This window comes from Sturnus vulgaris, chromosome 10 (genome assembly GCF_052056855.1).
Source record: "Sturnus vulgaris isolate bStuVul1 chromosome 10, bStuVul1.hap1, whole genome shotgun sequence".
Lineage (NCBI taxonomy): Eukaryota > Metazoa > Chordata > Aves > Passeriformes > Sturnidae > Sturnus > Sturnus vulgaris.
In genome coordinates this window covers 16,363,177-16,377,554 of record NC_142252.1, presented here as the reverse complement: position 1 = coordinate 16,377,554, position 14,378 = coordinate 16,363,177, and the positions used below count along the sequence as shown (strand labels likewise).

Below are 14,378 nucleotides of genomic sequence, written 5' to 3'. Positions count from 1 at the left end.
GCCTCCTGCGGGCGGGCACTGGCTGAGCCCTTACCGCGTTGTGGCATTTGTGGCCATGCTCTAATCCTCCGGGGCGAGAGGCTGCTGGATCAGCTCCGGTACCGACCCCACGAACTGCAGCGTGCGAGGGGGGCTGGTGGCAAACGAGGCGGCCCCTCTTGCCCACACTGTGACATTTCTCCGCAGCCATCTGCCTCGTCTCCTTTCCCATCCCGGGTCCACCGGGAGAAGCCGCGGGGCAGGCTGCCCACAGCATCAGAGCAGGAGCCAGCGCAACCAGGACGGTAATGGCAGGATTCTGTGGGGGCTGCTGAGCTGCTGGTGGCTCGGGCACCCCGACATCCCCAGGTTGTGGAGACCCGGGGCTCAGCTGCTGCTCCCCTTTCCCCTGCAGAAGCCTTGCTGTTGGGGGTAGTGGTGCAGAACCTCCCGTTCCTCGCACCCTGGAGAGGCTGGCTGTCGCATTCCAGCTGCACTTCTTGTGGGACAAGGACTGAACCCCGAGAGAAGGGGCCTCTCTCTGCTCCTTGCCTGCACCCACGGCTCTCTGGCACCCGGGGTCGGCTCTAATCCCGACTCCATCACTTCGCTCTGCCTGCAGGCAGACAAATGCCCAAGCACAGCTTCACACTCAAAAAAGTCCAAGTTGTCTCCACCTGGCAGGCACAATGGAAAAAACACCGAGACCTTCTCCTTCCAGCTCCCGTTCACATGGAGCTGAAAAGCCAATCTCGTTTGAAGTGTCCCGTGCCCAGTAGCCCGAGCTGTGCAGGAGGAAACATCTCCCTGCTCCTGAGCAGGGACACTACAGACCCCCAAAGAGCCATGGTCCCCCAGAAGGGGCAGCTCCCCAGATATTTGTGGAGTAGGAGAGCCCAGAAAGACCAGGATATAGAGCAGTAGGAAAGGACCAGACTGGAACAGACCCCAGGGACAGGGAGAAGAGTAGAGAATGTTTCCCTGGTCTCAAGGCAGGGATTTGGGGTGCAAACCCAGTTTAATGCACTTCAGCCCTGGATGCTTCTGCAAATAAAGGGGTGTCTTTCCTCTGGCCTCATGCCAATAAGAGCATTCCCCCTGGACAGAGGGCCAGGGACGATGCTCAACTCTGTCAGCAAAAAGCCAGCAGAGCTCCAGAGCTGCCCAGTGCCAGCCCCAGCAGCAACAGAGGCACAAATCCTGCCCTGCCAGCCAGGGAAGGGGAAGGCTGAGGGCAAGGGGCCTCCTCAGAGGACCTGCGATCCACGGGGGCTAATCCTGGGATCACACCTTTCTCCGGAACCCTCTAGCTCCGGGAGCAGGTCAGAGGGAGGCCAGGCTGCACTGCCCTGTGGTGGGTCAACCAGTGAGGTCCTGTCACCAGAAGGGACCCTGTGACACTGACTGTGCCCTGCAGAGGACATCCTCAGGGTTGAAAAGCCCCATCTCCAGGGCCAGGAGCACCATCCAGATCCTCACAAAAGCAGAGAGAGCAGGTCAGCCCTCCGAACCGAGATACCCACTTATGTGTCCTCAAGAAGCACTGCCGTCCCCTCCATCCCTTTGTGTCCTCAGCGTCCCTATCACGGAGGGCAGTGGCCCTGCTCCTGACAAGCAGGGACCTGGGAAGCAGAGTTTCTGATTTAATCCTGGATGTGAAACGGGGCGGGGGGGAAAAAAAAATTTAAAAGGTGCTTTTTGCGCTCATTCCTGTCTTTTGGGATGAATCCCGCACCGAGACCACCACCCCCTCCCCACCCCTGTCCTTCCGCGGGAGGTCAGCAGGGCAGTGCGGGGAGTGAAGGGGCCGTGGGGCAGCCAGCGAAGGGGGGCAGACAGCTTGCAGGGGGTACGGGGGCGTTTGGGGTGGGCGAGGGCATCAAGCCAAATGCCCCCCGCTTTCCCTTTCGGGTCTCCAGCTCCCGGAGCTGGTCGTCTTGTGTCATTTGTTACTGCCGGGTAGAGGGGATACCACCCCCCCCCCCCCCTTTAAATTCCTGCCATTGTGGAGTGCAGACCGGGTTGGACCTGGGTATTTAGATGACATCACCGAGCAGGTTGGGTTATAAAATGAATGAAGCAGAAAGCAGCCCAAGTTCACTAGCTCGGCACTTCGCAGGCGGCAGGAGGGACCTCGGGGCTCCGCTCTGAACTTTGACTCCCGTCGGTCCTGTCCTCTCCCCGGGGCTGCCCTCGGCTCCCCGCTGCCCCCCCGAGCCTTCCTGCTCGGCCCCGCAGGATGCAGATCTCACCCTTGCTGGCTGGTGGACTTTTACTCGCGCTGCTCTCCGTCAGGCTGGAGGCGAAGCCGGCGTCTCAGCTCCCACAGAAGGTACGGCTGGAGCTTTCTCCAGCTCTTCCTCCTTTTCCCGGTCCCGCTCAGAGCCCTGACGGCACACGGGGAGACGTGGGGTGACTGTGGGGTGCCAGATTCAGAGCAAACAGGGGTTTTTCTCTCCGCATGGGCTGTTTAACTGCAAGGGGGACTCCCTGCTTCTCCGGGCTGTCCCGAACGTCCGGGGACATCAGCCCGGAACCAGTGGCTGGAATGGGACGCCGTGTTCCCCGTAGCCCGCGGGATCGGGGCAGGACAGGGTGGCAGTGTCTGTTCCCCGAGGTCACCCTGGGGACCCCTCTGTGCCGGGCACGGGGAGGGGAAGCAGAGGCGGAGCGGGGCAGGCAGCAGGTGCGCGGGGGGAACAGGGTGCGAGACCAGAGCCCTCCGGGCAGTCCTGACCAAACCGGCCGGGCAGGGGCACAGAGGTCCCATGGGGAAGGGGCGCCCCAAATGAGAGTGTCTCAGGGACCTGGTTCTTCCGAGATGCTGAGGAGAAGGGATGTGCCCGAGGCCACCGACACTGGGTGGCACTGCCCCAAGGTCTAGGCACAGAGATGGGGACACGGTCTGAGAAGTGCCCTAGGACAGCAGTGGGACCGGAGTTATGGTATCTCTGAAAGGCACTGGGGTGCAGGCTGAAGAAAAAGTGTTGATACAGGGAGATGTTGGGAAAATGAATGAAGATGGACATTTCCAGGGCTTGGTGGGCAGCAGCTCTGAGCATGCCTGGGAGATGGGGGACAGTGAGGAAGGAGGTGTGTCCCTCTAATTGTGGGTCAGAATTGCAGGATTGGGAGGACACAGAGAGCATTAACTAGGGGAGGGAGCGGCAGGGAGGAGGAATCCTGATCTCCCCACCACTGCTGGGGACACTCTGCAAGGCAGAGGTGCAGGGGGAGCTGTGGGGCAGGACCCCTCCCCATAATCTGAAGAGGTCTGTAAACTGGTGAGGGATGCAGTGACCGAAAGAATCTGAAAGGAAAGGACCTGCCAGCTTTCAGACTCCTTCAGATTACGGCTTAATGGGGAGGACGGGACAGGACAGTGACAGCAGCACAGCTGAGGGATGCAGCACCTCCAGCCCTTTGAAGGGGCGGTGTGGATATACACTAACCGGGGAAGGAAGACCCCGCTATGGTGTGGGTCAGGGGGATGCTCTGACCCCAAGGAAGGGAGCACAGATGTAGGGAGGGGAGAAGACGCCCTGGGCACAGCCGCGGGGTGGTGGGCTGCACTGTCGGGCACAGACCCAATCGCGAGTTTGCATCGCAGAGGGGATACACCGACCCCTCTGCGCGTCCCTTTCGGGGGATCCTCAGCACTGATGGGGCTCGCTGGGGACGGCGGCGCTCTGACCCTCTCCTCCCCACAGGCCTCTCGCGGGTCGGCAGCGGCGGCAGCAGCGGCGGCGGCGGCGGCAGCGGGTCCGCCCGAGGCGACGGAGCGGGAGAAAGAGCGGGAGAAGGAGCGGAGCGGCGGCGGCGGCGGCTCGGGGCCGCGGGAGGCGCGGGAGGCGCGGGCCGAGGCGCGGCCGCGGGCGGGCTGGGCGCGGCTGCTGCAGGACCCGCCGGGCCGCCGCCACAAGGGCCTCCACAAGAAGGGCCTGGGCAAGGGCTGCTTCGGGCTCAAGCTGGATCGCATCGGCGCCATGAGCGGCCTCGGGTGCTGAGGGACCCCTGGCGGTGAGTGCACGGCCGGGCCGGGATGGGGCCGGGATGGGGCCGGGATGGGGCCGAGGGGCTGCGCTCTGGTACCGCGGGGGATGCGGAAGATGCGCTGCCCTGGGAACGCGAAATGACAGCGGACGGGACTGCAGGTGTTCATCCCGCTGAGCCTCGCAACTCCCGGCTTTGCTGGCGGGCAAAGAGGAGGAGCCCAAAGCTTGCCTTATTACATTCCCGTCCGGAATCCACCGGCCCTCCTGCTGCCTTGCCCTGCAAAAGGGTCAGAGACCCCAGCTGCTCCCGCAGCAGCTCAAACTGGATTCCCCCTAATTTGAGCTAGACCCGTAGGCTCCGGGGAGGATGCAGGAGGAGCTCCGGTGCAGCCACGTTCCCAGCTTCTCCATGTGCTTGACACACATAGGTGACCTATGGATAGGTATTAAGAGGGCAGGATACCCCCTGTGTGAATTAGTGAGGCTCCTGTCTCAGCCATGCCCCAGTGCTTTTAATTTAAGGAAAAACAATACATAAGTTCCCCAGGTGCCTTCTAGGTGTGGTGACAGCCAGGAGTAGCACTTTCCTAACTGCAACTTTGTATCTGAACAAGTTATAGGAAGCTGGGAGTTCTTCCCACGGTGCTTCTCAGCCACCGCATAGCACAATGGGTGAAGGATTGTCACTTCCCCATAGGGATGAGTTTGGGAAAAACACGGCAGTGCCTCCCCTGCCAGGTCTCCCTGCAGGTGCTGGGGACAGTGAGGCACCGTTCTGGCCTAGCCCTGCCAGCAGGACACACACAGATGAACTGGCACTTTGAGAAGCACTTACCACTGCATCCCAGGCCACTTGTTCTTCTTCCCATGGCACAGCACTGCCCCACTCACAGGGACATGCCTGGCCCTGCAGTAACATAACTGGGCACAGAGGAGACTGCTGCTCTGCAGAATGATGGGAATAGTACAACTGAAAGGTGCCTACAGGATACCAGTGCTGGTCTATGGCCTGCTCTGTAGGGATGGGTGCTGTTTCTCTCTCCCCTCATTTAAAGACTCCTCAATATTGCCAAGTATTGCCAGCTCAGGGCTCCAAGAGGAACACATGTACCCCATGTAGGAGGTCACACCCATTCTCTTTCACTAAACCCATCAGAACAAGAAAAAAACTCCACCAGACACAAAGGCAGGAGAAGCAGCAGCTTCCCTCAGCCTCTCCCCTGAACACCAGCCAGAAAGCAAAGGGTGCACTTCCTCCTTGCTTTAGCACAAGCAAAAAGCTCATGGATGGCTTCTTCTGAGTCCAGCACCCCCCAGCCCCAGGCTACAGTTACTTTGGCAGGGGTTTTGGCTGGGGATGGGTAGGGGGTGTTGCATGGCAAGTACTAATGGGCACTTTGTTCTTGTTCCTCGCAGGGCTTTGAATCCATAGTCCACTTTTTCCTACCATGCGTGGCCAGGCACGGCTATCCCCCAGGCAACACCTAGAGAAGCAGAGACCCCCTTGGAATGGACAAAAGATGTGGCTGTGTTTTTCTTTTTGGTACGAGGAGTCATGGCACCAACTGTTTTGGTTTTGTTATTTTTTTAACAAGTGCTCTCTATCTTATATATATTATATATACAAACACTCACCAAGACAAGGGACAGTGCTTTTCCAAGAGACTGATGAAGCCAGCTGCATAACGTTGCTGTTTGTAAATTCATGTCATGCATAAATGTATTTATGTTGTAAAGCTATTTATATATTGTTTATAAAGAGATATTTATAAAAAAATTATTTATGTAACTAAATGAAAAGTCAAGTATTGTAACATTTTTTGTCCTAAGTAGTTGAAAAACTTTAAAAAAAATCATTCCGTGTGGCATTTTGTAACCTGTCTTTATTTATCAAATTCACATACAATTTAAAGTGATTGATTTTAACAGAGCTAAAGAAGAAATTGTTCAGATGTTTTAGAAAAGTCAGGAGTGAGAGAAAGGCCAGCTGATATTTTAAGCTTTGATCCCATATGCAAAAGTAAACTTGTGCCCAATCCTGTGATGCTCTGGTGGACTGAATCCTGCCTGGTGCAGCAAGACTCTGCAGACCCCAGCTGAGCTCCCTGTGAGAGCACACAGCCTCGGGCAGCACATCCGTGCCCAGATCCCAAATGGCACCTGCGAAAATGAGCCCTCCATGGTTAACAGCCAAGCCCTGGATTGACAGCAGTGTGACAAGGGCAGCATCTGTCTGAGACGTGCTTTAACCACTTCTAGTCCAAGCTTCAGCCCATAACTACAGTTCTACCACTGGTGCTGGATGGAGATGCCGTCCCTGCTGACATCAACAAAGAGCCCACGCTGGATCTGGCCCCTGGCCGTGCTGGTGGAGCAGAGCTTTGTGCTGGAGGCAATGCTATTCCAGAATCCAGCAGCCCACTAAGTGTCTTGTTGATATTCTCATTTGCCAGCCCTTTGCCACTAAGCTGTAAAGTCCCTTCCTCCAACAAAGATTTATTTAACTGAGCCAGGGACAATACATAGACAGACCAAAATATACCGAGAGCTGCCTGGTAAGGGTTCATGGACACAGCTGTTGCTACAGCTTCTTGCTATGTAAAGTGCATGAAATAAATCGTTAAAATGCCTCGGAGCTCTAAAGGAAACAGCAAGCGAGGGGGCGGGGAGTGCAGTAAACACACAAACTCCCGCTTGAAGGCTCTTTGGTCTCATTCTTCAAAGAGGCCTTAGAAAAAAAGAGAGTGGCAGGCGCCCAGCCCAGCCGTGACAGGAGTCACAAATTATGCCCTGGCCATTGTAGTGTAGTGGGCTGGGAAACAACGAGCATTATGTTCCACTGGGCTCTGGTGCCTAGGACAGGGCAAAGAGAAAGTCACCAAGACCCAGAGGCAAAGCGACCCTTTTCCTTAGCAACCACCAGGAAACCATAGAAACCTCCAGCCAGACTCACCCCAGCTCTGACAGAACACTGGGTGCACAGAACAAGAAGATTCATCCAGACACCTGACAGCTCAATCACCAGGTTAGGAGCGCATAGGGGATGTTTCTGACCTTGCATGAGCACGGCCTCCGTCAGAGACAGGTACCCACCTCGCAGTGCCCACAGGGTCCAGCTGGATGGGGAGCAGCAGCTGATGGGCCATGTAAGATGTTGCCTATGGGGAACAAAATCAAGACTCTGGCAGGGAGGAAGGCAGGATGGGCAAGTGACAGCTCCCATAGGGAATGACAATCCACTCTCACGGCTCTGTAAGGCAAACACACCTGTGAAGGTCACCTTTCCAGCTCCACACATCTTTAGAGGGAAGGAAGGGCTATATCAAGAGCTCCCACAGAGATGCCCGTTAGAGGGGATTGTCTGCTGTCACCAGGAAACCTAAAGGACAATAAGGAATTGCTTACTGTGCAGACCTTGTACAACCAGAGGTGTAAGAAAGTGGTGCTGCAGGTCCTGTTCAGAGTCCTCATCCTTGAGCAAGAAGCCAGAGTAGTGACCATGACAGAGGCTGAGACCAAGGTGGGGACAATTCTCCTTCCAGTTTTGGCTTTTTGCTGCAAGCCAGAGCTGAAATAAAACCACCTGCCTGGTGACAGAGGGGTTGTTGTCCTCAACACAGCAGCAGTGACTCAGTCTCACGAATTCAATCCACACGATTTGACCAGAGGCAGAACCTGAGATAAGGTTGGGAGATAAAAGATCACAGCCTGGATCCTCTTTTCTCCTCGGCAGCATTGTCCAAGAGAAAAAGCACAGCCCACTGGGCTTCCTGGGAAGCCCAAGGAAAAGGGCAAAGCTGTATGGCAAAAGGCCATTAGCTTGGCAGAGAAGAGCAATCAGAGCTAGAGCTCCTGGTGCAGAGGGAGAGGATAACAGCTTGGTTCCTCGCTTTGCCGCTTCTGGTCTGACCAGGGATAAGCCATCCTGTCCCTCAGGATGTGGATTCCTACCAGCAGGATGGGAATACCACGCCCATGTGTGGTGGAGCTGATGTGCAAGAGAAAAGGCAGCATTCAGGGGTGAAAGAACACTTGAGAAAGTTCAGATCCACTCAACCTCAGCCCCTCTCTGGCACAGCCAGAGCAGTGGGTCTGACAGGCAGAGAGTGGCACTGCCAGCAGAGGTCAATTCTCAGAGCACTGATGAGCACTTTCCTGCTTCACTGGACAAGCAAGAATGGGAATCAAAAGGGGCTCATTAGAACACAGCAATCACCCAAAATGGCCACAGCTGGGTCTCCCTGACCCAGCAGAAAACAAGGGCAGCAAGAAAGAGGGGCCACAGGAATCTAATTAAGAGGCAAGGAGGCATCTTGTGCAGCAAAAACAAATTCATCTCGCATCACTGCCTCCCCTGTGGGTCAGCTAGGTCAGATGCTCACAGCATCCCATGAAAGGATCCATGGTCAGCCCTGGAAAACTCCTCTGCTACATCCCAGCCCCAGACAGCATAAGTGAGAAACAGTTCTGGATGCAAGGTGCAGCCTCAGGAGGTGGCATCTTATATCTCAACCACAGTTTCAGACAACAGCCTTTAGCAGAAATGTGTTACACACACCTGGAAGTGAGGGGAGCCGGAATCCCCAGGGTCCCCTGTCCATACTCAGGTCAAATTAGCACTCATGGGACCTACACATTTCCTGTACCACCAGCTGAATGAGCAGTAGCCAATTCAGCTTCCAAATGGGAACATTTCTGATATGACATAGCAACAGCCTTGACTTCTCCTCTCCAGGAGCAATTCCTAGCAGGAGTTGAGCCATAGGCCCCCAGCCTGAAAAAGCACACAGCTCTCTAGTGAAAAAGGACAAAGAGCTTCCTCCAGTGCTGTAGAACAAATGCCTGGGAAAGCCCAAACAGGCTGGAGCAGACCCTAGAGCACCCACAACAGGGACACTGTTGCCGTCTAACATGTGGGAAAACAATTCTGTTCCCCCAGCCCATATTGCATGTTTTTCCCTGGTACCATTCATGCAACTTTTCCCAGGTATTTACTGCTGAAGGGTTACAAAGCCCAGCTCAGGTGACAGCAAATCCCAAAGCAATGAAGAAAAAGAGAAGCCCAGAGTCCCAGAGCATGAAAGCAAAGGAATTTTCCATCTGGAAAGGGACTTGAGGCATGGAGCAGGGACTGCCAAGGGCAGCAACACACATGCCCCTGCCACTTGCTCCAGGACTTCTCCAAGCATGGGCTGATTCCCTCAGAATGCAGAAGAACAAAGGGAAGGGATCACAGGGCAACCTCCAGAGGGAGCCTGAACCTGACACAAGTGTGAGTTAAAAACAAGAAGGGAATTGAATTCAGGCCCCCTCCTGTCAGTCAGCAACTAACCTTGTCAGAAGGGATGGCAGCACTAACAGAATCAGGCAATTCATTAGGTTGGGGCACGCAGCAAAAGCCCACGCTCTCTGGAGCAGAACTACAGTGAAAATCCAGGGTAATGAGTTGCAAACTGCCTTTGTAAATGACACTTCTGCAGCGACTCTGGCAGGATGGGAAAAGAGCTAATAGGAAAATCATTAGGTAGCATCCCTTTGATATTGTTGAAAACTGCACAGGCTATTTTTCCTGCCCCCTCCATAATTAACCTGGTATATTACCCATAATACTCCAGGCTGATAGTCCACCTTATCTGCATCAGGGGAAAAGAACGGTATGCTACTTAAAAGGAAGACAACTTCTGGGAAGGCTTTAAAGGTGTAAGATTTCCCCCCTACCATACATACATAACTTCTTCAACTCCATCAACAACTAACCTCTGCCCAGCCAGGAAACCAAAACCCTGCCACAGTCAGGAGGCAGGAGCAAGGCTGTCCTGGGAAATGCAGCTGCAGAGGAACTGATCTGCCCAAAGTTGCTCTCTGCAGCTGCAGCAGAGCTGGGAGAGGACACAGCTCTGTGCTTTGCGCCTTATTTGCAACAGTGTCCTTGTCCTTGATTTTTTTTTACACTAAACCAGGCTACAGCCTGTGCCTCCTGGGATGCAGAACAGCTCTGAGGAGCAATGCCTACCCACCTGGCTTGTCTGCCAGCAAGGAGAAGTGTCATCTCAGAGTCGTGATGTAAAAGGTACAGCATCACAGCTGGCAGGTGATCCTGAAGGAACTGGTGCTCTCTAACAGCTGCGAAGGTGACAGTGAAACACCGAGACGTTACTGCATCAGCACAGAGCAGCCTTAGGACTGGGCTAATCATGAGACACAGTGAGACACAGTGAAACAGAGGGCTGGTGAGATAAACAGCATCTTTGGGAAGAGTCTGGAGGGTGAGAGAGCACTACTTCCAAACCTCATACCCGTGAAAATACAGCCTATGGTCAGACAAGCTCCAAATACTCACAAAGAGGCTGATCCCAGACGGAATGAGGCTTTGCTTACCTACCACAATCAACTCTTCTGGAAACACAGAGGTATCATGTGGGCTTAGGGCATTTCAAATACACCCTAATGATACAGATATTCCAAAAGGTCTTTGGAGATCTGGAGATGTGGAAGTGTGTCTCATCTTCCACTAGAATTAGAGCAAGCAAGGACTACTGGCACAAATTCTTTTGTGCTCTGTGGGGAAATACATAATTCAAGACAGTTAAATGACCTTATGGCATCCCATTTCTGCCTGGAATTTCCAGTGTGTATGTATGCATCATCACTAGAGCAGGGACATCTTTTCTTATCAACAAGAAAAGACTCTGGTCACAGCTACCACACTCAGGCAATTTGCAGTGAGGCATGTTATGAGATGTGCATAACTGCACAAAGAAGCATCCATGCCTGTGGATTCACAGACAGGGAGCTAAGTGCTGCTCTGCCCATTCCTTTGCCTGGCTGACCAATCGGAGAGGAGTAGCACCACGGTTATGCTGAGAGGCAGGGTCAGCCCCGGCTAGGGGGTAAACACACATTCTCTTTACAGAGTACAACCACTTACCTCTGGGAGCTCTGTGGGAGGGCCAAACTTGAGGAACTATCACCAAAATGTCCACAGTCCCTGAGAGACACGGACCTTCATCATGGAGCAGAATGAAACAATGACATATTCCTAAAATCTCTGCTGAGAAATTCAATCAGACTGTCAGGCAAAAATTCCGTATTAAGAATACAAGGTTGAAGTTGCAAGTAGGAACTGAGATATCTCTAAACTTTAATTTACCTTTCTTGATGCCCTTGGGTTATTCTCTTTCAGATTATACAAAAATATGCTATGCATACTCAGGTTTTGGTTCCCTTGCATTAGGTCAGGTGTTATAGAGGACTTAGTGGGGTGGAAAAAAAACAACAGGAAACTTTGTGACCAGGTGCCCAAGATGGGGCTATCTGGGTCTACTGTGTTTGTGGGACAGGCTCTTAAATTTCTCCATTTCCCCTTTATTTAGAATAATAAAGAGCAAGGTTGTTTTTCTGCATTGCAGTTTGCAACAGGCTCAGACCAAAAATAACAATCCCCAGCACCAACAGCCCCACAAATGCACACGTTTGGACTGTTTTACTGTGCAGGGGTGGGCTTTGTGTGGTTTCTAGCTTAGCTGAACTCATATAAACCTGTACAGAACTGGAAGTTTAGGAAAAGTCTGGTTTACCCATGTGATTTATGTTCTAATACAGCTATCAAAGATAAGGGCACACTTTCTTCTGTCTTCCCTGCAATGAATAAGCACAAGTCTGCTTCACACACATGGACCAACCATTTTGCCCTCATAGGATAAGAACACTAAAACCAAAAACACCCTCTGGGGTCTGCACCCTTTTACATTCTTTCAGGAACTGAAAGATGTTCAGCAAAATTCATTTTGCAGGGCTGGTGGGAAAACGGCCATTTTTTCCCACGACTGTCTTCTGTAAGGAACAAAAGCTTCACTCTCCCCAGCTTCACTATGGAGAGCAGCTCTGCAGGTCCTACTCCTGTACATGATCCATGGAGAGAGACCTGCAAGCCTGAGAGCAGCTCCACAAGCATCGATGGGATTTCCTAAGTGTGCACAAGATTGATTGCAGGACAGGTCTCAAATCTGAAGACAGAAGGGGATGTCAGCATCACTTATTTTCCCTCCTGCTCCCAACACGAGTAAGTTAGCATTCAACTTAGTTAAGAAGGTGAGGAGGGAAGTAAAATAAGAGATTTCAATCAAAATCTTTTTTTTTTCTGTGTTAAAGATTGACATCAGCACTGCTTTATCATGTTCCAGAATTGCCTGATGTTAGCTGGTATCATCCAAGTCTCGGCAGGAATGCCAGGGCCATTTGTTAGCATGAGGCACAGCTTTAGGGCTAGGGCAGCCTACCAGCACTGCAATCAGCTGAGATCCTCTCTTCCATTTTCCAGCTCAGTGCTCAATTCCATATTAAACAAGCACTAGTACAAGTGAAGCTGCAGATCACAAAGCTAGACAATAAAGCCCTGAAGAGCAGAGGGAAGGCAGTTTCCATCCCTCTGGGTGGAAAAGGCAAACAGAAGTTCAATAGCTCAAAGTCTGTCCTGCTGAATGTTGGAGCGAGCTGCAGCTGGAGCATCCCATTGCTGCCATAAACCAGAGCAGGGTAGGATGCTTGCCCTGCCCAGGGAACAGCGTCCAGCAGTGCTCAGACAAGCTGTGTTAGCTGCCTCCAGCAGGCACAGGCAATCCATGGGAGTTTGGATCAAATCTGCCTCTGCTTCTACCTCCCTCTCATCCCCACAGCAGTTCAGCTCCCTGGACACTCCCCACTTGAAACTGCCCAAATTCAGCCCCTAATTCACATAACGCTTGCTGCCCTTCCTGTAGTCACAGGGTGTCAATGCAGTCTTTATCTGTTGTCCTTCTCAAATAGCACAACACCTCCTGCATCCTTGCCTGTTAACAGCTCTGCTTTCTGCTTCATTCCTGGAATAGCTTCTAACTCTTTCCTTCAAGCCAGATTCATTAACCAGCTGCTCCAGAGCTGTTTGCCTCCCCCAGGTACTCTGTGCATGTCATTTGTTAATGACTCATCTCAGCCTGGGCTCATTGCAGTCGTCCCCCTCCTTTTACAGCACCAAGTCCTTTGCTGATACACCAGGAAAGCCAAACATGCAAACAGCTCCATCTCCTCCAATACCCCAGTCCCTTCTCTGTCCTCTGTCACCAGCAGACATGGGACAGCTCTTTATTCAAAGTGCTATTTCCTCCCTTGCTGCTTTGCTGATCAAAGGCAGTGTGAACCAAAGTGTAAATAAGATCCTCACCCCAGCCAGGCTTTGAGAACAGCAATAATGTTAGAACAAACTCAAAAACTTCCAACACTAAAGAAGCTTCAGTAAACTAATGTGACTCCTGTAACTGGCAGGCAATAAACACCAAGGGTGCCAAACTCCCATCTACTTCCCCAGCAGACTGCAGCTTGACGAGGATCTAAAATGATTCCCAAAGGCATTTGTATTCCCCCTGCTACTTTGCAGGACTGATACCAAAAATGGAAAAGGAAAGAGGACCAAAGAACCAGTGATGAACTAGAAGACCAGCACATTGAAGCTGTCCACACAGCAAGCCAGAAACAGACCCAGTCCATCTCTGTCACACAGACCTGGGGACACAAGGTCCACCTGCACTCCTGAGCAGCTGTCAGCTGAACACTGGGAGAAGCTAAAACAGGATCTAATACTGCCACTGCTTGGGCAACAGTTCCCTTGAGTTACTGGTGAAGGCTTTACGGTCTGGGCTTATCCACTTATATCCTTGTTGCATTTCTAGGGGGAGAGAGAGGTGGTAAAAATTCAGACGCCTGACCAGAATCAGAAGTTTCTGGGACTTGACCCAGAAGAAGCTGAAGGGAGGGTATTTAGATCTTCCTCTCCAGATTAAAACCTGGTGTGCCTGCACTGCAGAAGAAAAGGAGAGGGATTTACTTTCAAAAGTGAGCAAGTCCTGTGACTGAGGACTGCAAATACGCAGATGGCAGAGTCCTGGTAGTAATAAAGAGGAAGGCACGTGCGTTGCACGAGCAAATGCAGGTGACAGCTGGCTGCAGGACTGGAGCACTGTCACAGTCCTCTGGTTAAACAGCTCCCCTGCCTGCTCAGGGAAAGAGCTTCTTTTTACAGAAGTAAAATGGAGGGGCCAAACTAAAAAGCAGCACTCTGCTAGATGCAAAGGAAGGAACTGACTGGCCTAAGAGCACAACTGGGAACTTCCACAACCAGGCATCAAAGCTGTTTAGGCTCAGGACACGGGGCTCAGCTATCAGCTTTGCCACAGATCCTTCTCCACAAAACTGGACAAAGATGAACTACTAACAAAATGTGAAAAGGCTTCCCTGTTTCCTAGATGCATCAGAGAGATCAGTCAGACCTTCAGTTAACATACACCAAAGAATCAAATAAATGCTCAAGTGAACATGTGCCAAAAAAACAAGCCTAAAACAGCCTTAAAGTCAAGACTCCAGACTCTGACA

The 14,378-nt window shown here is 52.5% G+C and overlaps 1 protein-coding gene across 1 annotated transcript; it reads left to right on the top strand.

Annotated features, from left to right (window-relative positions):
* The first annotated feature begins 2,056 nt into the window (after positions 1–2,056).
* NPPC (natriuretic peptide C) lies at positions 2,057–5,842 on the top strand. Its single transcript, XM_088170457.1, has 3 exons — positions 2,057–2,311; positions 3,690–3,999; positions 5,391–5,842. The coding sequence occupies exons 1-2, from the start codon at positions 2,219–2,221 to the stop codon at positions 3,984–3,986; spliced, it is 390 nt and encodes a 129-aa protein (XP_088026583.1). The 5' UTR covers positions 2,057–2,218; the 3' UTR covers positions 3,987–3,999; positions 5,391–5,842.
* The last annotated feature ends 8,536 nt before the right edge of the window (positions 5,843–14,378 follow it).